The sequence below is a fragment of the Elephas maximus genome, chromosome 16 (genome assembly GCF_024166365.1).
Source record: "Elephas maximus indicus isolate mEleMax1 chromosome 16, mEleMax1 primary haplotype, whole genome shotgun sequence".
Taxonomy (NCBI): Eukaryota; Metazoa; Chordata; class Mammalia; order Proboscidea; family Elephantidae; genus Elephas; species Elephas maximus.
In genome coordinates this window covers 71,890,490-71,913,064 of record NC_064834.1, presented here as the reverse complement: position 1 = coordinate 71,913,064, position 22,575 = coordinate 71,890,490, and the positions used below count along the sequence as shown (strand labels likewise).

The 22,575-nt window shown below is 44.0% G+C and overlaps 1 protein-coding gene across 10 annotated transcripts in view; it reads left to right on the top strand.

Annotated features, from left to right (window-relative positions):
* FGFR2 (fibroblast growth factor receptor 2) overlaps positions 1-22,575 on the top strand; it is a 119,187-nt gene that overhangs the window by 73,043 nt on the left and 23,569 nt on the right. For 4 of the 10 annotated variants that reach the window (XM_049854694.1, XM_049854701.1, XM_049854699.1 and 1 more), the window contains 5 exons: positions 2,187-2,377; positions 3,514-3,661; positions 7,315-7,518; positions 18,365-18,515; positions 21,631-21,752. In XM_049854694.1, the coding sequence (XP_049710651.1) occupies positions 2,187-2,377; positions 3,514-3,661; positions 7,315-7,518; positions 18,365-18,515; positions 21,631-21,752 (816 nt within the window). Of the gene's footprint in view, positions 1-2,186; positions 2,378-3,513; positions 3,662-5,084; positions 5,230-7,314; positions 7,519-18,363; positions 18,516-21,630; positions 21,753-22,575 lie in introns of all 10 variants that reach the window. The other 6 variants (XM_049854695.1, XM_049854702.1, XM_049854700.1 and 3 more) reach the window with 3 other exon arrangements.

The window sequence follows — 22,575 nt, the reverse complement described above, 5'->3', positions numbered from 1 at the left end:
GCCAGCACGGTTAAACCAGACCATGGCCACTGTCAGCTACAAGCAGGTACCGATGGCACCTGGCTGGCTGCCAGGCCCGAGGGGGAGGCTCTCCGTGACCCACATCTGTGGGTTGCAACATCAGCCAAAGAGTGAGGATTTCTGGTGATTCTTGAACAGCATCCTAGCTTTGAGGTTTGCTGCTCGTAAAAAACTAGGAGTCTGGATTCTTTGCTCGGGCTACGTGGGTGATACTGGGGCAAATGAATTACTTCTTTGGGGGCTCTGAAATTCTTATCTTTATAATGTGAAAATGTAGGTGTTTGTGAAGTGATGGGAGATGCCGGAATGCAGTGTGCCAACGGGAACCACTAGGACTTTTTCGTTTTAAAAGGTTTTTAAAGACCAGCAACAGGCTTATGCAGCAAAATCAATTTACACATAGTCTGGCTCTTGTCCAACAAATTCCACTAAATGACATAAATGACATTTTAATCTGGAAGGCCCCAATATAGAAAGGCTTAGGTACCTAGCATTCTCATTCGCTGTTTCAAGCCCAGTACAGGGGGATACTCAGGTGCAGCATGGAGGTCTGTTTGTTGGGCCAGCTGGGTTCCCCTCATTTCCCTAGACTATTTTGTAAACTGGCGGTTAAAGGCAGTGGTACCTACAGTGGCGGCAGGGAGATAGGGAGAAAGGTCAGTATGTGGGGATAGAGTTATATTTAGGAATGGGCCAATGATTGGGTTTTGTGTGGCTCTTGCTGTAATTATAGTGCCTTTGTGTGTGAGACACAGCAGGTTGTCTGTTACTTAATTCTTTGAAGAGCTTGTGTGTAGTTGCTCACACACCTTCAGTAGGTTGCCTCTATAGGATTTGCTCAGAGACCACCTCTTAACTGGAGAGCAGCCTTTGCAGGCTTAAGACAAGAGGCACTCTCCTTTGTCGAGAACTTTTCCCTAGAGGAAGAGGCAAGTAAGGGCCGAGAAGTGATCCATGGTACCTACTTTAAGCCAGACTACAGCATCACCAGGATGTGGGAACTGGTGTTTCCAGGTATTTCTTTCAGTGCATCTGACTAAGCTAAGGAGTGTCTACTTGTGCATCCAGTACCTGGGTTCAATAAAGTCATCGTAGTTGAGTCAATTCTGATCATGGTGACACTATGTGTTACAGAGGAGAACTGTTCCATAGAGTTTTCTCGGCCATAATCTTTACAGAAGCAGATCCTCAGGACTTTCTTCTACGGAGCCATTCGGTGGGTTTGAACTGGCAATCTTTGGGTTCATAGCCAAGAACAAACTATTTGTGCCACCAGGGACCTTGGTGTACTGTTGTTGGGTGCTGTGAATCAATTCTGACTGGTAGCAAACCCTATATGACAGAGTAGAACTGCCCCATAGAGTTTCCTAGGCTGTAATCTTTACAGAAGCAGACTGCCAGGTCTTTCCTCCCACGGAGAGGCTGGTGGGTTCGAACTGCTGACCTTTTGGTTAACAGTGGATTGCTTAACCATTGCACCATCAGGGGTCCTTGCATAAAGTAGCATTTGATAGATATCAAAATAAATGAATGGATGAGTGAAAAAAAAAATGAGTGAATGAATGGAATAAACTCCGTGGTAAAGAGATGCATCCAGTCATTAGTTTGGCCCATGTATGACTTTAGTCATTAGCTTTTAGTTCATGTGCTTTTTAAACATCCGTCCGTCTCCTCAGAGCATTTTAGGAATGTCCAGAGAGACACTGTGCTTGTAGGAATCATTTTTGTTATCCAGGGTGACCTTGAAGTTAGTTGTGTCCATTGCCCCTGGTGCTAAGAAGGTCAACATGAGTTTTTGGTATTACTCTAAATGGAAGGGTAAAGAACACCCCTGCCTCACCATTTGTCTGTTGGATCATCAAAATAAGATCTTTCCCTTGTTCATTAGGTGGCCGTGGACAACTGCCAACTTGGAATATAATAAGTTCGTTTCTCAATTTTCGAAATAAGTCTCTTTTTACAAGGGTAGCACTCCAGCGGTCCCCTTTGAAGTCGTTGTTATGCATTGGGCAGCAGTGTTATTTCTAAAGAGTCAGCCAGCAGACTTGAGGCCTTTTTGGCTTGAGTTCACTAACAGCCTTCTGGACAACATAACTCATATATTCATCTCTTCCCCCTCCCCTGCCACCCATCTCTGCTCCCCTTTTCTCCCCTTTCTCCATCAGAACGGTCCCCACACCGGCCCATCCTCCAAGCTGGACTGCCGGCAAATGCCTCCACCGTGGTCGGGGGTGACGTGGAATTTGTCTGCAAAGTGTACAGCGATGCCCAGCCCCACATCCAGTGGATCAAGCATGTTGAAAAGAACGGCAGCAAATACGGGCCCGACGGGCTGCCCTACCTTAAGGTTCTCAAGGTGAGGACTTTCTGAATTCGAAGGAATCCTCAATGGGGGTCTACTCAGTAGGAGTGGCCACACATCCTCTTACTTCCTGCTGAATTTCATAAGAGTTGACTCTCTTTATTTAATAGGCTGATAGAGTATGTTACGGAATTGGCAGATCATTATGCCTGCTGATAACATTCCAGGAGAGAACTATGGGCCAGAGGAAGGTGTAGTAGACTTGGAGTTGGCATTGTTCAGCTACTTCTCAGCCCTGAGATCTTGGATGAGACATTTAGGCTTAGCTGCACATGTGCAAAAGTGGGGGTAATGATCCTATCCCCCTTACAGGGCCGTTAGGCAGAATAAATGGAATGGAGTACACGAGAAAGCTTTGGAAATGCTAGCCATTGTACCAATGTTTATTGTTGCTCTGATGTTGTTTTTGGTTAATATGACGTTAGCATCAAATTTTAGTAGACACCTCTAAAAAAGATTGAGGTTTTCTTTTTTAAAAGAAGATCCTTTAACCTTTGAAATTTATTCACACTTAATTTAGGCAATACGTGTTAGCAAAGGTTCTGTGCTAGTGAAGTGTCGAACAAGGAAATTTTCTTTGCTGTTGTATTTCTTGTTTAGCTCCTTGAAAATCCCCATTTTAGTAGCATCAGCCTCTCTTTTTTTCCCCAAGCTGAGTTGCTCTTCAAGATGATAATATCAAGCAGAAGGTCTTTCTGTATATTAGTTTTTAGCCCTACCAATGTCTCCCACATTTAGTTGCTCATAGAGAATGGCCTTTAAAAGAACAGTCTCCCAATGGGATCATAGGTAGCTGAACTGAGAACTCTTCAATCCATGAAGTGTTCTTGCCAGCTAATATACATAATTTTTTTTTTTTTTTTGATGAGAAAAGCTGGAAAAAGTTAACCAACATGGGGAACTATCAACCCATTCTGCCCTGATCATACCCTTCTGCCCCTCTCCATGGGTCACTTGCATTGTCTTCCTCCAGTTGCCTTATCTGGTTCTTTTTTAAACCCACAGCCCTTTACTGCTGCTGTTTAGACATCATGGAGTTTGTTTTCTTGTGGTGTGTTGGTGGTGGGACCATAGACAGTGTGAAGTCCTTCCTGGTGGGCCTTTATATTGTTCTCCTGTGTCTGTTCCAGCACTCGGGAATAAATAGTTCCAATGCAGAAGTGCTGGCTCTGTTCAATGTGACTGAGGCGGATGCTGGGGAGTATATATGTAAGGTCTCCAATTATATAGGGCAGGCCAACCAGTCTGCCTGGCTCACTGTCCTGCCAAAAAAGCAAGGTAACAAAGTTTTTGCTTTTGTTTATTTATTTTTTTTTTTAAGAAAGCTGAATATAGAAGCTGAAAAGACTTGGTGCTTTGGGAGACTGCAGGCAGCTTATAGGATAACTCTGGTGGCCTTGGTATATTTATAATCATCTTTCTTTGGTGATGCAGCTGGTTCAATGCCAGCAGCCATGGAAAAATGCCCACAATGTTCAAAGTGCTTGCTCTCATTTCTTATAAAGATTATGTTCCACCTCCCCTTGGTTATAAGTCATTCCTTCTAGTTTATAGAGAAGCCCTGGTGGCACAGTGGCTCTGCACTTGGCTGCTAACCAAAAGGTTGGTGGTTCAAACCCACCAACCGCTGCTCAGGAGGAAAGACCTGATGATCTGCTCCTCTAAAGATGACAGCTTTGGAAACCCTATGGGGCAGCTCTGCTCTGTCCTATAGGGTTGCTATGAGTCGGAATTGACTGAAGAGCAACGGGTTCTGGCCTGTCTTGTTTGGGCTGCTTATTTCCCACCATTACTGCACACAAACACCATTTTAAGCGCGCACATGCGTGCCTATTGACTTGTCGGCATTTGCCTATCAGCAGAGTTCATGCCTACTTCTACCCCAAATTTTTAGAGAAATACTGGCATGATAGAATTTGTCCAGCGAAGCAGCATTCCTTGGTTGCATAACTGCTATTTATGAGATACTGTCCTTGACCTTGCTATCTGAGATTTGAGGGTAGTTCATGTTAATAAATGAATATGCTACTGGGTGCTATTGAAGGCAGAAGGTTGACTTTCATGGTTTGTCAGAACACGCATTCAGGTGCTTATGTTAAAACAAAACAAAAAAGCCCAGTTTTGTTCCTACCGAGGCCATAGTTTCTGTTTTCTTTCAGTCCTCTGTTAGTCAGGGTAGTTATACAAGAGTAGAAACAACCAGAGTGTGGTAGCCAAGACCATCTTCTGCCCTGGTTGGTTCCCACAGGGTCAGGAAGTCCTGCAGGGTCTCCACGTGAGCTTATCTTCCATGTTTTGTTTTACAACACAACCCTTTAGGCAATTTTTCAAGGTGGGAGTCTGCAGCCAATAGGACCAGAACCCAGCTTAGCCTTTCGAGTGCTACGTGTTTGGAAAACCACCCAAAATCTAAAAATTAAGAGAAGGCAAAGACAACGAATCTCTGTGGGTTGATTTTTCCATGCATTTGATTGCATGCATGTCTAGGAGGTGAAGCCATGTGGTGACGGGCCGGTGGAGGTGAGCTGGTCAGTGTCGGTCCATGTCTCTCATTGTGGGCTTTGTGGATGGGCTGCAGTCGGAGTCTCCTGGTGGTCCAGCACCCGCCGAGGCCCCTGGCACGACGCCTCGGGGTTCCAGGCCCCCTCCACAATCATTCCTGTGTCGTCTAGCCTTTTCTCTTGCTTCCCTTGTTTTTTAGGCTGCCGGTGTTAACACCACGGACAAAGAGATTGAGGTTCTCTATATTCGGAATGTAACTTTTGAGGATGCTGGGGAATATACGTGCTTGGCGGGTAATTCTATTGGGATATCCTTTCACTCTGCATGGTTGACAGTTCTGCCAGGTATATACCGCTCTTTCTTTCCCTGGTTTTTCCCTTTTCTTGGTTGATTGCTATAAAATTAACACAGCTTCTGTTCTCAGAAATGGCCCTGTTTATCCTTGCATAATGATAAAGGGGGAAAAAAAAGATGTTTAAAATGATCCCCCAGGGATTAGAAAGTTGCCTTGGAAATTTCACTTATGATGTGATCCCATTCTCAAATTTATGACCAAGTAAAATTTCACTCTTGAAACCTGAAGGGATCTTGTCGTATTTTTATCGAGTCATTGAGTCAGTGTATAAACTGGTGAGTCATTGAGTCTGTGTGTAAACCCCGTCTCTTAAGGAAGAAGTTAAAATTGCTTTGTACACATCAAAGTAATTTTTTTTCACTCCAGATCCCGTTTTTGCTAATGTCCCCTATCTCTTTGTATTTGTTGCGCCCCACTTTCTATTTTTAATGAGATGTAAATTGATGGCGGCGTGTTGAGGTACCTGGGGAAACACGTCTCCGGCAGGTGTACAGAAGCAGTGTGTTACCTTCATTGGGAATCGGTGGCTCGTTGCATGTTGCCGTAGAGTGGACTCTCAGTTTGCTTTTACTGCCAAGCATGCTCCTGCCATCTTGGGCTTGATGTTATTTCTGCCCTACAGAGAAATCAACATCAGAGAAGCTCTATTGCCTAAATGTGGCTGCCTCTGAATCTTCAACCAGTGTCTCTGTCCTAGTTGAACTTTCTAAATAGTCGCTGTCTGCTCTATGTGTCTGCCTCTTTGCCATTTCCTTTGTGAGACTGCATAGACCATGGTTTGCCTGCATAGACTATGGTTTGCTAGCTCCGATGTTCCACTCCAGTTATTAATTCCTTATTTTCAGTACGGTGCCTCCCTGCATGCTTCTTTTATATCTAGTAAAATATATTGATTGTTTCATTTTGTGCTGTGCTGCTCAGAGTTTGGACTATCTTGCACATATTTTTTTCTGATTAAAATGTATAAGCTTTAAGTAATACCATTGCATCCATTTTTTTTTCTTTTGTTGTGAATCTGCACCGTGAATATTTGCTTTGAAACAGTTAGATGCCTCTTACATTGAGCTTGCGTTACCCGCAGTGTTGCATTCTGCAAGTATTTGATTGGCACTTTATAACCAATTTGCCTGAGAGTACTAGCATGTTAACAAAGAATGCAGCTTAAGAAAAATAAAATACTACTTGGAAATACACTGCTTTTAGCTTGACCATTGAGAACTAAGGAGAAGGCATTATTGGAACTTTATATAAGAATGTGCTAAATTAAGTAATTGTATGTATACATACATGCCATTTACTTTTTTTTTAAGAGAAAAGTCATAGTGACTTATCAGTATAACCAGATGCACAAAAATGTAAATGGTCGTTGATTAAGGAAACTTTATGTATTACGGACATTATGAATTCTATGCAGTTTTTATATTGAATGCATTTGTTTGTTTAATTGAATAATATGCTAGAGTATATTAAGAATTCAAAACTTTTTTGGACCAGCCTACTGAATGAATATTTCATTTCATGTGGAACTGTGTTCTTGTGGGGTAATTCATCTTGTCATGTCTTCATTTGGAAGAGCCTGTCCAAATAAAACTGAAGCACTGTGTCTTCAGTAATTAAAGTGGCCATTGGTCCCACTTAAGAATGTTTAATTTGGTTTGCATCAGAGATTGTCATGAGAGACAATCCTTTTGCTGTGGGTGTGGTCTCTTGTCCTGCTCCACCCCAATGTCTAACAGAATGTGGCCTCAAAGCCTGCCCTTTGTAACGTGGTGGCAGCCGCTTACTGGATTGCCGATGCCCGCTGAAACTAGATACAGTGACCGCTGGGGCCCTGGTGGGAAAGTGAGAAGCCCTTAGTTTTTCCCCTTTGTTAGGAAGAGGCACAGGGAAGAGGCACATGGCAGGCCTATGGCTCCTGCCCTTCCACATTGCAGTGAGTTTTTGGAAAGCCTGTCTCGTCTTGGGCATTGGTCAGCTCCTCTTGATTCCTGTAGTCGTGGTATGATGCATCAGTCCAGTGTCCTAACTCTGTGGCCTGCTTATCTGTCCCCCTACCCTGTGATCTACAATCCAGCTCCTGTAAGAGAAAAGGACATTACCGCTTCCCCAGACTACCTGGAGATAGCCATTTACTGCATAGGGGTCTTCTTAATTGCCTGTATGGTGGTGACAGTCATCCTGTGCCGAATGAAGACAACGACCAAGAAGCCAGACTTTAGCAGCCAGCCGGCTGTGCACAAGCTGACCAAGCGCATCCCTCTGCGGAGACAGGTAACAGAAAGTAGATAAAGAGTTTAAAGAAATTTACTTTTCCCCCATGACCCAGCCAGCCCTGAGAACTTCTCCTTTGCTTGGATTTGATCCATTCCTGTGAGCTTCAAGACAAAAGTGACTCCAGTGTGCTGCTTGGGTGGCAGTCCAGTTAGTGTTAGGAGCTTGCAAAGTCAAGTCTTGGTGCATTGCTGTGATCAACCTGAGTCTAGCTCCAAGGGCAAGAAAGGATGAGGGTGTGAGAATCCAGAGAGTTCATCAGCAGGACCGGAAATGCCTCTGTGTGTGTTGGATGAAGCTCAAATCCAGTGGATGTCTTGGTAGCATGGACTGCTTTTGTCCCCTGAGACTTAATCCTTTTTTTTTTTTCCCGAGGTAGAGAGGAATATCCAGCTGGGGTTGGTGCCACTAGTATATAGGGCAAAGACACTAGCTCTCTTGACTTAATTTTTTAAATCAAGGTCAGAACCTGCACTCCAGAGATGAACCTGGACTACTGCTTAATTAAAACCAGTCCATGATGGATTTCTCAAAATCAAAATTGTTAGCTCAGTTCCTCTAATTCTGAAAATAGAATTTGATGCATATATTTTGTTGTCTACCAGTAATTCACGGGTGTGGCCATGCATTGAGGGATGGAATGATTTTTATATGGAGCTCTGACAGCAGATTGTGTTTATAACCTTGGCCTTGGTCTTTGATGGTTACTTTTTGCTTATGTGTGGCTCCTGGTTGGTTTAATTTTCCTTTGGGGAGATGGTGCCAGATAGAGCCTCCACTTACGCTATAAGCCAAGGCCCTGCCAAGGTGAGTGGAGAAGAGGTGTTTTGACCCTTTCCTCCTGAGAAGGGCCTTCACGGAGTGCCGATGGAAGGCAAGTGTGAGTGCAAAGCCACAAAAGTGTTTGGAACTTGGTTCCTACAAAGTTATGTTTTGGAAACAGCAAATAAAAATGGCTAAGTCGCTGGCTGTGTTTGAGTGTGTACTTAGTAAACTTTACTAGATGCTTATAAAAATGGCCGATTCTTTGTCCCAGTGCCAGAGATTCTGGTTCAGTAGGTCTGGGTAGGGTTGGGAATGTGCATTTTAAACAAGTCCCTCAGAGGATTCTAGATTCTAAAATGCCCTTTGAGGAATACGGGGTTCATCCCAGTCTTGCCTCTCCCGGGACTTCAGGTAGCGATGCCATTTTCTGGACAAGGCATTAATTACGAAGGATTAGGAACGACTTGGTCAGCCGTGATCTTGGCATGAATCTGGCTGTTCTCAACCAGCTCCGAAGCCTGGCCTGAATGGGTCCTTGTATATTTCCTTGAAGCCAATGTTGCAGGCAGGTCTGTTTTCATGGAGGGGGAGGAGAGGAGAGAATTTAGAGTGTGTGTTAGGTGCTGGCGATTGACCAAATTGTTCTAAGAGCAAGGAAAAAAGGGACCATTGGGTCACCCTTATCATCAAGCACGCTGCTGTCATTTAAAATGACCCCACTGCTATTCCTGGGGCCATGATGGAGCCAGTTTCTGAGAGAGTCCAGTCTGAGAGAGTCAAGCCAGGTAGTGCTGTGACCTTCAGGTGCTCCCCACCTGCTTCCCAGTTACCTCTGGGCAGCATCCTTATGGCCACCATCTAGCCTTAGGGAGTTGTAAAAGGGAGTGGTGTGTTCCTATCGCTGTTATTTTTTTATAAGAGGGAAAAATGCTGCTTTCTGGAGCAAACCTATAATTTGGCTTAACTAGGCAGGCCATTGTCCCTTAATCATTTCATTATCTTATTTTTTTTTTCCTTGCAACTGTTACAATGTTCTTTTTCCTTTACTTTTATTTTGTTTTTTCATCACTATCTATTTCTGAAACTCTTTATCACCCCAAACAAAACCAGTACCCCTTAAGTAATAACTCATCATCATTCCCCTCCTCTCAGGCACTAATCTACTTTTGGACTCTATGTATTTGCCTATTCTATATATTTCATATAAGTGGGATCATACAGTATTTGTCCTTTTGTGTCCGACTTATTTCAGTCAGCATGATGCTTTCTGTTTTTTTTTTTTTTTTTAATCTATTTGGAGAGTCACCACATGAGGAGGTATTTGCAAAATAATATATAAATTTTAAAACTATAAAAGGCACGAAAGTGGCTAAAATGGAAAGACTTCTTGAACTAAAAATTTAGCATTATACAGATATGAAGGCTTCCTGAGTATTTTTTTAAAATGCAGTGCACTCCCAATCAAAATAGTCTATTTAGAATTTCATAAAAGGGCCCTAAAATTATTTTGGGAAAATATATGAGAGTAAAATCAGAAAGTGAGAAGAAAAGACTAGCTCCGTCCAGTCAGTGGGTATTATAAAGCCGCAGTTATAAACACACTGTGATGTTGGTGCAGAAATAAAAGATAAGCTAATAAAACCAAACATGAAAATTTAGTACATGATAAAGGTACTCTTTTAAGTCTGTTGCAAAAATGTGGATTTGTCAATACAGCAGAATGTTTTCAAGGTTCATCCACGTTATAGCATGAACTTCATTTCTCTGTGTGGCTGAATCATACTCCACTCTGTGGCTAGACCACATTTTATTTCTCGATGCATCTGTTGGTGGACATTTGGGTTGTTGCCACCTTCGGTTACTGTGAATAGTGCTGCAGTAAACATTGGTGTACAGGTGTCTGTTTGAAGCCCTGATTTCAGTTCTTTTGGGTACCTACCTAGGAGTGAATCTTTGTTTTTCTTGATATACATGAGGCAGATGCCCCTAAAATCCCCTTGACCTCAGCCATGGTTATTATGTTTTCCTTTCTCACTGGCCTCAGCCTTTCTTCATTGTCCTTCTCCACTTAAGTTGGTCATTTTTTTCATACTTCCACCGTGTAATGGAGTTGTTCCTTCCTTCTTTCTTCCCTTCCTCCTCCCTCCCTTCTTCATAATTTATAATGCAATTCCATCATAATTTACTGAGTACTTTGTCTAACCCAGGTTCCAGGTAAGACACGGCCTGTGACTTTCTCCCACTGGAAATACTCCAAGGGTATTCCGGGGCCATTATTTGAAATGTAACTGCCTTGTATTTCAGTAGAGTCAAAGAGTATGAGAGAAATAGGGGAAAGTTGGCAAATGCCACTTCCCCTGGGAAAATAAATCTCTGAGAGATTAACTTACTTCAGGAATGTTGACATACCACAGCTCTTCATATACGTCCAAATGGGATGGCTTATTTGTTTGTCACAATGAGTGCCTCGTCAGTATGCACTGCCCCTTTGGTGGAGAAGGAGATGCCTATCAGGTACCTGGATAAAAGAGGGTTATTGGACGGTGGCTGGAATGACAAGCCCCAGAAAGGCCTGCAGATACGTTGATGACAGAGAAAATGCCATAGGTATGCCAAGTGTGCCTTTACTTGGTGACAGGTGAGCCTGTAATTAGATGTCTCAAGGGTGGGTTATTCATAGGCATTTATGAGACCACTTTTCGTTCTGCTGTGGCCCAGCCTCCACTGTAACGCAGGTAGCACTCAGCATCTTTAAGATGGAGTCTGAATTTTGCCTTCTTGGCCCCGACCTTCGCCCTTCCCCCAGCTGACACGGCCTTTCACACAATTTGTCAATCACTGTTCTCTTTTTAGAACAAGGGAGGCTGTTTTTGATCCAGTCATGAGTTTTTGCTTCTTGACATTTATTCATCTGCACTGGGTTTACTGGTTTAAGATGGACATTTCAGCATATGAGTTTTTGTTTTATGAGATAGAAATATTTTTCTCCCGTACCAAAGGAGAAATTTTTCGTGATCATTTCCCGTTACCCATCAGTTTCTTTGAGACTTGGAGAAAGAGATACAACTTTTTGTGGGGAGAGAGGATGACACAACCTTTCCTGTTTACCTCGACAGGGGCTCATTCCTTGCTTTACTGGGTCTTAGGTATCACGCTAGGCACTGGCCATCTACTTGTGCTCCTTTGATGCCCGGTGTGTTAAATGGAACCAGTGACAGCCAGCCCGCAGGGTGCACCTTAGTGACCTTGTTGGTTCTTGTACAAGTCGCCACAGCTGCTCCTGGACAGCCATGGGCCATTGAAGAGCAGCCTCTGCCACATCCCTGAGTTAAAGAAAGGGCTTAACCAAAAACCAAACCAAATCCATTGCTGTCGAGTCAATTCCATCTTATAATGACTCTCTAGGACAGAGTAGAACTGCCCTGTAGGGTTTTGAAGGAACCACTGGTGGATTCGAACTGCCAGCTTTTTGGTTGGCAGTCAAGCTCTTAACCACTGCACCACGAGGGCTCCAAAGAGAGGGCTTACTTTTATGAATTTTCCACAAATCAGTTGGGGGTGGGGGGGGGTTTTAAGGAGACAAAGGAAATGGGCAATGCTTGTTAAGGAGGTGTGTGGAGTTGCTGCCTTTGTTGAATGGGTTTTTCAGCAAGTACCTTGGGTTCTTTCTTTGGATCCAGAAGCTTCCATAGGGCAGGATGGAGGTTTACACTGTCTTCTGTGTTGGCTCCGTCCAGATACATCTCCTGGGTGGGGAGACACACCCTCTTCCCCCAGAAGGTGCCACAGGTATTTTTCTCAGACTTCAGTTTTAACATCCCAGCCTCGGATACAGGTAGATTGACACCTAGAGAAAAGTCAAAGGCACTCAAGGTCATCTTTGGTAACAGTGTCTTTAAGGCAATGGCATGTTCCCAAGGACGTCATGAATCGACGAAGATGAGGGGGGCTTGGGGGAGTCACGAGCTGGGCCCTGGGGCCATGAATTAATGTTCACCAAACACGTCCAATTCCAGGAAGGGAAGCCCCACTTCTAGAAGCTCGTTTACCACCTAGCAGGTTGAACACCATGATCTCGGAACGTTCTCTGTGTTTTGGTCAATCAAATGGTCTAATGAAACCTCACTGGTTCCAGAAAACATTTGGGAAATTGGAGTGGTCATGGATGGCTTCACTGGAATCTGCCCTTTCATGTGGCAGCTTACTGTCCCCTGCCCCCACTTTGTCCTTCTCTTCTCTCTGCCTCCTCCCACAGACAAGGCTGCCTGGCCTGACTGAGATCCTCTAGTCAAACCAGCTCACTCAGGACTGTCTTCGCTCTGACAGGTTCATTCATGGGGTCCTGGGGGGAGCTTTCGGGAAGTGAAAACTTGCTGAGGGAGAAGAGTGATTATCCCGTTAATACCTACATTTCGTTATGGAGTAAAAAAATTAAACCCAACTCAGAAGCCGGGAGCCTTTATCTTAGCCTCCCAGCCTAAGGTGGTGCAAGCATTTTGTTTGGCCATAGCAGAGCAGGGGGCAGGGCTTATAGCAGAAGGACCTTAACTCCAGGGCCTCATTTTCTGGTTTAGACCAGGAACTTGACCCACAGCCTAACTAATAGTCACAGGGTTTGTTAAACTGTGGCCCAGTCCTCAGGAATAAACATACAAATAGTAATCACTGTCCCCTGAGGCATCTTTGCTTTTGCTTGCTCTGTTCTCTGCGAAGCCTCCTCTGGGTTTAGAAATCTAATCTAGTATAAAGAGATAACACTCTTTCTTGGTGGCTCTTTAAAAACAAAGGGGGGAAAAACACTGCCTTTCTTAATCTCCCACATGTACTGTGGAAATGTACGAAAGCACATTTAGCTAAAAGTTTGATTTATGGTAGTTTTGGTAAAGAGATTCCTGAAAGTGAGGAAGCTGCATTAGAGACGGTAAAAATAAGTGCCTTTGAAAAAACAATGCTTGTCAGGATTTGGAAGAGGGAAAATAGTTGATTACAGTGTTAGCGTTTCACATTTATAAATAACTTAAGTATTTCGATCAGTGGAATATTTTCAAATTAGTAAAAAAGGAAAACTCAGAATTGAAGAAGAATATCTAAGAGGGAAGATGATGGCTTTGTACAAAAGGGAAGAAAGTGGTAGTTTAAATGAGAAGGCTCTCGGAGATTGGCAGTGGAAATTTCTGGAGGGTTGTGGCATTGGGGAAGGGACTTGGGTGAAATGTGGCGTTGTGTGGAGGGATTGCCTGCAAGGCACAGCGCCAGGCCTCAGAACAGGTTAGCGCTCAGGGTAAGACACGGTGACGAGAAAGCCAGTCCCAGAGAGGATTTTAAAAGCATAGTAAAAATGCATGGAGGGAAAATTAAGATGTACCTCAATAGACAGAATGATAGAATTATGTAGTTTCTTATACTTTTGGCATTTTCTTACCCTTTTCCCTTTGTGTTTTTACAAAAATCTTTTCCAGATTTGTACATTTAATCTGAGGCTCTGCTTTTAATGTGCACAAGAATTTCCATAAGTTATCCTTTTTGTAAATACAATTACTTTTAATAACAGCAAAGTTTGTAAAGGGTTTCCACTTTAAAAGCGTTCACGTTAAAACTTTGTTGGAATACTCTGGGGGAAAGTGTGTCCGTGTGAACTTTTGTCCAGGGTTTGTGGGTAAAGATTCTTTTCGGGTCGTAGGTTAATGGCAGAGCAGTTAACTGTAGGCTGAACATTAAGTTTTTCTGTTCTTACACAACCCCTAAGTCATATTTGAAGCCCTGGTAGTGCAGTGGTTAAGTGATATGGGTGCTAACCAAAAGGTCAGCAGTTCAAATCGACCAGTCGCGCCTTGGAAACACTAGGGGGATGTTCTACTCTGTCCTCTAGGGTTGTTCTGGGTCGCTAATGGACTCGATGACAACAGGGTTTTTTTTTTTTTGTTTTTGGTTAAGCCATATTTGGGAGTCCCTGGGTGGTGCAAATGGTTAACACGCTTGGTTGCTGACTAAAAGTTTGGTGGTTTGCGTCCACCCAGCGGTACCTTGGGAGAAAGGTCTGGTGATCTACTTCTGAAAACTCAGCCATTGAAAACCATAGGGAGCACAGTTCTACTGTAACACATGTGGGGTTGCCGTGAGCTGGGGTGGACTTCATGGCACCTGGTTTTAGTCACAGGAGTACCCGTGTCAAATGATGCAGAGATGCCAGAAAACCCAGCCTGGTAGCAGAAGGAGGGATAAAGGCAAAAGTCTTGTAGTTTTAAACTCATTTTAGAAGTCGGTATATTTTACTTCTAGTAAGACATAAGACCCTCCGTTTCCTTCCCCCCATGCCATGCCTCCATTCAGAGCCTTATTATCTTAAAAAAAAAAAAAAAAGATACTGCTATTTTTAAAGAAAGTACTTTTTCAAAAACGTAAGGAATACGTATACGCAGCAATAAAATTCAGATGGTCTAGAAAGTTCTGAAATAAGAAATATTTTCTTTCCTCTTCCCTAACCCCTAATCTCTCTCCCCAAAGGTAACCGCTGCTAAGTCTCTTATATATCCTTCAGACACTTATTTTAAAGGTGTGTGTTCTCACCGTGGGAGGGCCGCTTTCTCCTATCATGTTCTGTAAGCTCATTGATGAGAGCGATGGGTTTGCAGGGACAAGGCACAGAAGCTTGGAGAGCCCTCTGCTTTCTGGTTGTTAACTTCACCCGGAACTGTTCCCCCAATGATTTTCCAGTCCATTTCTTCTCCATCAATTCCAGTACGCCACGCACCTCAATGGTGGAGTTCTGCGAACTCTGCCGGGCCGGTAATTATGGGCTATGTACGCTGCTGGCATACAGAGGAGTCCCAGGTGTGGAGTCTGCCTGCCTCAGCCATGTTGGGCCTGGACTGCTTCACCCACTGCTAGGCCAGTCTTTATTCTTTTGGCTGAGTCTTCTTGTTCGTGATCTTCAAGCACAAGCTCCCACTGTGCTTAGTGGTGTTTTTTACCTGTTCATGTGGAAGAACTTCCCAGAAGACCTTCTTGTCTTTGAAAACAGTAGCCTCCCAGAGACCTTTTGCATCCATAGCTCATGGCCTGGATACAGAAGGAGCTCGATGGGCGTTAGGATTTGGGAAGGCATCTTTGGTCAAACCCATGGCGGAGTCTTTCTGATGCCCTTCTCCATGATGGCGCTCAGAGTGTATACATGGCCAGTGGAAATCTTGGAGATGCCATCTGAAAGTCTTTGGTCTCTGATGTGTCCTGATGGTGAGGTTGGACAGCACGTGGACTCTGTGACGGGGACTTTGAGATTGGTGTCTATTTTGCCTCAGGGTATTCCAGCCTAGTCCATCTCATCAGTGGCGGCAGAGGGGGTGGATATCCCCTACATGAGTTCACACATTTTCCTTCTTGTCTTTTTCTGCTTGCTTCTCCATTTGCCCATGTGACTCAGACCCTTGGGTGTGAGACCCTCAGCCGCAAAAGAGAACGGAAATTCTGTTGAAAATTGCCTGCTCCATTTTAGTATTGAAACCAACTTCCTAGTCCTAAAAAAATATTTTTTTTCCCCAATTCGTTCTTAAGTACTGTATTTGTATCCCAGGGCTGCTATAACAAATTGCTGCAAACTGGGTGGCTGTAACCAATATAGGTTTATTGTCTCACGGTTCTGGGGGCTAGAAGTCCAAAATCCAGGTGTTGGCAGGGCCATGCTATCTGAAGGCTCCATCCCCTTCTCTTAGCTTTGGGCATTGCCGGCAGTCCTTGGTGTTCCTTGGCTTGTAGATGTATTGCTCTAAGACCTGTGTCCGTCATTGTCACATGGTGCTCTCCCTGTCTGTCTCTTCTATTTTCCCTTGTAAGGACACCAGTCCTATTGGATTAGCGCCCACCCTCATGATCTAATCTTGACTTGATTACATTTGCAAGGACCCTATTTCCAAATAAGGTCACATTCAAAGGTATTGGGGGTTAGTACTTCAACATACCATTTTGGGGGACACAGTTCAATCCATAACAGGCATCTTTTTTTTTTTTTAAATAATTTTTATTGTGCTTTAAGTGAAAGTTTACAAATCAAGTCAGTCTGTCACATATAAGCTTATATACACCTTACTCCATACTCCCACTTACTCTCCTCCTAATGAGTCAGCCCGCTCCCTCCTTCCAGTCTCTCCTATCGTGACCGTTTTGCCAATTTCTAACCCTCTCTATGCTCCCATCTCCCCTCCAGACAGGAGATGCCAACACAGTCTCAAGTGTCCACCTGATCCAGGTAGCTCACTCTTCATCAGCATCTCTCTCCCACCCATTGTCCAGTCCCTTCCATGTCTGATGAGTTGTCTTCGGGAATGGTTCCTGTCCTGGGCCAACAGAAGGTTTGGGGACCATGACCGCTGGGATTCTTCTAGTCTCAGTCAGACCATTAAGTCTGGTCTTTTTATGAGAATTTGGGGCCTGCATCCCACTGTTCTCCTGCTCCCTCGGGTTCTCTGTCGTGCTCCCGGTCAGGGCAGTCATCGGTTGTGGCCGGGCACCATCTAGTTCTTCTGGTCTCAGGATGATGTAAGTCTCTAGTTCATGTGGCCCTTTCTGTCTCTTAGGCTCATAGTTATCGTGTGACCTTGGTGTTCTTCATTCTTCTTTGATCCAGCTGGGTTGAAAGCAATTGATGCATCTTAGATGGCTGCTTGTTAGCATTTAAGACCCCAGACGAACAGGCATCTTTTCAGGTTTCATACTCAGCTGGCTGCTTGTTAGCATTTAAGACCCCAGACGAACAGGCATCTTTTCAGGTTTCATACTCAGCTGGGTTCACAAAAGGGAGAATCGAGGTTTTCCAAATAAGAAGTATCCAGAGAAGCACGGGTCATCTGATTCCCCCGAGGATAGTCCAGGTTCCGCCTGGTTCAAGCTCACCTCAACTAAGTGTATTCATCTCGACTCATTTTTAGCCACCTTGGTTTAAAAGGTGTTTGTAAGCGTAGCTGGGAAGTACTAATGAGCTGGGCAGTCAGGTGGGGACAGAACCAAAGGTGAGCTAGTGAGCTGCTTTGATGGGTCATATTTGACCTCATGTTGTAACTCTCTTGTTTGTGGCTTAGAATAAGGCTTTGTTCCAGCAACCTGTGATCTGACCGAGGTTGTGTATAATCTAATCCTCAGAAGTGGCCTTCAGGAAGGCTCTCATGTGGTTTCCATCCACAGATGCTAGCAAAGGAAAGATAGTATATTTGAGAAATAACCAATTTGTTGGATACGGAACCGAATGGGTCAGGGAAAACCAGGAAATAACCCAGTGAAGCCCCGCATGCTGCCAGGTGGGACAGGAACTCTCCCACATGACTGAATAAAGATGTATGTTTCTTTCCCTTAACTCTTTGTCCCACTTCGATTCACTGGTTTTTGAAACCAGAGTTGACAAATGGTGGCCCATTTTCACCTCCCAACATGGACATCTAAGTTCCCAGAAGGGCTGGGGAGAAGAGCAAGAGTTGTGTTTCCGGTTGGAAGCGTTCGATGTCATTAATCAGAGAATGGCTCCCAGCACTTGGGTCTCAGGTTGCCGTGAATAAAAGGACTTGGAGAAAAACGGATCAGTTCCTACCTGCCTTTTACCTTCAAACCCTAGATCTTGAGATATTCTACTTTAATTCAAAAAGAAAAACCAAGTATTAGAGAGCTGATTTTCTGAAAGTTTTCATCAAATTTCAGAAGCCTGGCATTGATCAGTGATCTGAGTGGATCTAATGGCAGATTGATTATCATTGATGTACAGGTAAAAAGGCGATAATGACACCATTGAGGTCTGTCCACATGCCCACAAGTGACAGTCATGAAGAATTAGGACAGGAAGAAGACTGACATTTTGATCAAAAACTGTGTAAAAATTTTGTTTGAAAATTTGACCTTAGGACCATATAATTTGAATCTACTACTGCGTAGGAGGGAAGGACAGAGGCTTTGGAATCCAGTGATTTTCATTTTGGCCGAAGCTCATGGCTTTGACCAGCCCCCACCCTCCTTTCTCATCATTGAGTCTCTGGCTGGGCTCCTGTGGGTTTCTAACCATCAGAGGTGGAGCCAGGATTACATCTGTGGCTTTGCATTTTGTATCCAGGTTTCTGCCGAGTCCAGCTCCTCCATGAACTCCAACACCCCACTGGTGAGGATAACAACACGCCTCTCCTCAACAGCAGACACGCCCATGTTGGCAGGGGTCTCTGAGTACGAATTGCCAGAGGATCCAAAATGGGAGTTTCCAAGAGATAAGTGAGTACCTCTCCTGGGAACATCTCCTAGTGGAGACTTGGATACACATGGGTGTATTGGATTGACATTTTCATTTTACGACCTTCAGCTGCAAAGGTCTTGCTTGGACAATGGCAACACGAGTGAGTGAGATTGTGTTTCTAAATAGCCAACTCCTGGAAAATAGAAGAATTGATTCCTTTTTTGTTTTGATAACTTTCTTAAAGGAGAGCTGTGGAGCCATGGCTGGCCCCCTAAGAGGATGCTGTCTGGCTAGCATTTTTGTAATTTCTAGACCATTCAAACTCAGTCAAGTGGAATAAACTTGGAGTTATCCAATTTATAAAACACACCTGACATTCCATCTCTTGGTTATGAGAACATGACTGTTGTATAGTTGACTTCTGTGGAGAATTAGGTGTAGAAAGTAAATTGCCTAGTGAAACATCCCCCAGTGTTGCTGTTTTCAAAGGTTATCAATGTAATATCAAGCCGCGAAGCTTCAAATTGTCGCCTGACACCTCGTTTCCAGTGGTCCATAATATTTTCCTTGTTGGATGATACAGAGGTATCATCAGGTATTCAGCCTGAGCCTGGCTGCCTGAGCTCTGTAGAAGGTGGTGGTGTGGACTTGTGGATCTCTGCTCTGGCTTGACGCCCACTTGCTTTCGGCTCTGTCATGTTGACTTGAATCCTGGTTCTGCCAGCCAGTAGCTGGGCAGCCTTGGGTGAGTCTCCTGATTTTTGGTCTTCAGCCCTGTAAACTGAGGGTCATGGTACCTCTCAGGAGCGAGCATGCTTCTTGGCTTCTATGCGTTTCCTTTTCCCTTCGTGTCATGTACTGGTAACCTGGGAGCTCTGGACTGCAGGCCCCAGGAGGATGGTTGTGCTGGTCACAGAGGGAGTGAGCAGATCTTGGCTATGAGCCCACCATCCTCTAGACAGGAAGCATCCCCCAGACCCACCCCTGAGATAAGATGGGATGGTCATTGAAGGGCCCTCAGCTCACTTCTGGGGTATCTCTTATAGGAATTAGAGTCCAGATATCTTAGAGTAATAGAATATGGAAATACTAACTGTATTTCTGCACCCTATAAACTGGAATAAACTCTCGACTTGCTTTTTTATACAGCTCGCCTCTTTGCTTTGATATTTGCAGTATCTCTCAGAGGTTAGGAGCCCCGGTGGCACAGTGGTTAAGAGCTACAGTGAGCTATGGCTGCTGACCAAATGGTTGGCAGTTCAAATCCCCCAGCTGTTCCTTGAAAACCCTATAGGGCAGTTCAACTCTGTTCTGTAGGGTCACTATGAGTCAGAATCAACTCGATGACAGTGGGTAATGGGTCTCAGAGGTTATGTTAAAGAAGTGTGTAGTTACTACAAAAGGAGCTCATATGTAAGTTTGGAAATCAAAGATAAGCTTTCCCAGACCCTGGATAGGGCCAACTGTGTTTGGGAGGAGAGGTAGCTTGCAGTTTTGCTTCATACAACACAGCACCTTTGTACACTGCGCCTATATACACCACAGGGCATACACCATATATGCTGCACCAGTGTGTTTCCCAGTGGCCAGTTTAGAGACATGAACATATACCATAAGCTAGAACCGAGTCATCGTCCAGTTCTCATTCAGTTAAAGCATTAATTGATGTAATTTCCAGTTTATTTGTGTACTGTAGTGAAAAGACCATGCATCTATCCATCCATCCTTCCATTGATTCAAGACATGTTTATTGGGGACTTACTGGTGAGGCCCTGGAGAAAACACAAAGAATTGTTTCATTACCTGTAGAATGTGGAGAGAAAAAAGGAGTGTTTCTCATGAGCCCTCCCAGCTCATGTGGCTGATTATACAAGCAGGTCAGCTCATTTGTACATTCCTGCATGTATATGACTGAATTGGGGAGCTGTTGCCTTTCCCAGGTTCAGCCCATAGCTTTTGCCACCTGTGACACCTCAGTCAACAGTGGGCGTCTGTGTGCGCTGAACCATTAGCTCCCACCCGAGGGGTTCCCGGAGTGTGGAAAATCTGAGTGCTAAACATTTCAAAACAGCGTTCAGTACAAACGTAGGTGGAGCAAATTTCCAATGAATGAAGGCTATTTAGAAGCAGTTTATTAGATTGGGGGCAAAAGTTACACAAAGGAAGGATTGTCAGGCTTGTGTAGCGGGGCAGTAGGACATAAATTAGCCACTTTTCCAATGCAAATGTTTATTTTCTGCCAAGACGTTAAATTTAATTTTAGCTCTAGGTAGAAATGGAATGACCTCAGCATAGCATACGCTGCCCTCAGTCTTAATGTTGAACCATTTCAAACTGGTGTGTACTTACCATAAATGCTGTTTACTGATGGTAGCTCAATATTGGTCTATGTTGTACTTAAGTTACAAAACCACACTCATAAGTATTCCAAAGACGTCTCCGTTCTGTTGGTGTCCTAGAACACCTTAGGACAACACGTGGCTATTAGTATGACGTGAAGAGATTTTTCCGTGCTTGGAAATTTAGGATACTTGTTGGATTCAGTTCGGGTTTTCTTCATTATTAATTGTGGGTTGTCATAGGATTTCTGAAACATTATTTCACAAAAGCACTACCTCCCATCTTCCAGCTTTTTGTTTTTTCTTTCGTGAAAAATTAGAGGTTCCTGGAAAATGTGTTTAAGATTCATATCATGTCACTTGGCAGGAAATGTGACCGTAAAATCCACTGGTATTTGAATAGTAGTGATTTTAAAGCCTCCAGTTCACAGGGATGAAAAATAAGAATTGCTTTAACTTTTTTCTTTTGAGACATTCTAAATTATGCATATTTCATTGGCCCAAGATCAAAACTCCTTGTTGTTGACATTTGGGAAAGCTGACCACCTCACTAGCAAGGATGCCTTCCGTAAAGAAAATAAATCGAGAATACCTACGTGAAATATAATAGCTGTTCAACCAGTAATTGACATTCTCTAAAACGTCACTAAGAAAATACGCACGCACGCGTGTACCTCAAGTCTCATTAGTTCCATATGATAAACGCTCCATGCTTCAGCAAGCCGCTGAAAGATTTTTATATTTAGTTCTGGAATTCCACTCTCTGCACCCCTCAGCCAGATGCTGTGTGCTAATCCCCTATTTACATGTTTAGGCTGACGCTGGGCAAACCCCTGGGGGAAGGTTGCTTTGGGCAAGTTGTCATGGCTGAAGCAGTGGGAATCGACAAAGAGAAGCCCAAGGAAGCAGTCACTGTGGCCGTGAAGATGTTGAAAGGTGAGTGGGGGTTGGGAAAGGTGGACCATCTTATCAAGAATGTCCCTCTGCTGGTATTTGAGCTCTATCACGGCAGGGGGTCAGAGAGCACATAGTTGACCTCGAGGTTGAGAAGTTTTCAGAATAAATCAGCATCTTGGACAGACTATTTATCTTGAGCTGCGTGTGCTTACAAAAAAGAAAAGCCAGTGTTGTTAGAAAGTGGTAGCCTCCTGGATTCTGTTGTGCTTTGACTTCTTGTAGATGACTCTGTGTCTTCATTCCTCCCATATTCTGTGTGCTTAGAAAGTTCACTCACATAGGATTGGTTAGGGTAGGTGGGGATTGGCATGATGGATCTACTTAATTTTCTAAGTTGGAAAATTGGCATTTTTGGAGGGAGCAAGGAGGCTTGTCGTCTTAGAAGACACACAACGGGAATGTTCCCTAGAAGCGAGGATAGCGAAGCTTTGTCTTGCTTGTTTTGGACATGCCATCAGGAAAGACCAATCGCTAAAAAAAAGGACATCATGTTTAGTAAAGTAGAGGGTCAGCGAAAATGGGGAAGATCCTCAATGAGATGGATTGACACAAATAGCCTCAAAAACGGACTGAACCATATCTAAGCTCATGGAGATGGCACAGTACTGGGCAATGTTTTGTTCTGTTATACATAAGGGTGCCATAACTGGAGCCAGCTCCACAGGACCTAACAACTACAATAAGGAGGCTTAGGGGAATGGAGGCCATGGCGTCTCTTCTGGGAGGAGCAAAGCAGATGTGACACTGGTCTGGGAGAGTCACTTAGAAAGCTGAAAAGGAACTAACAGGATTGGTGTTGGTG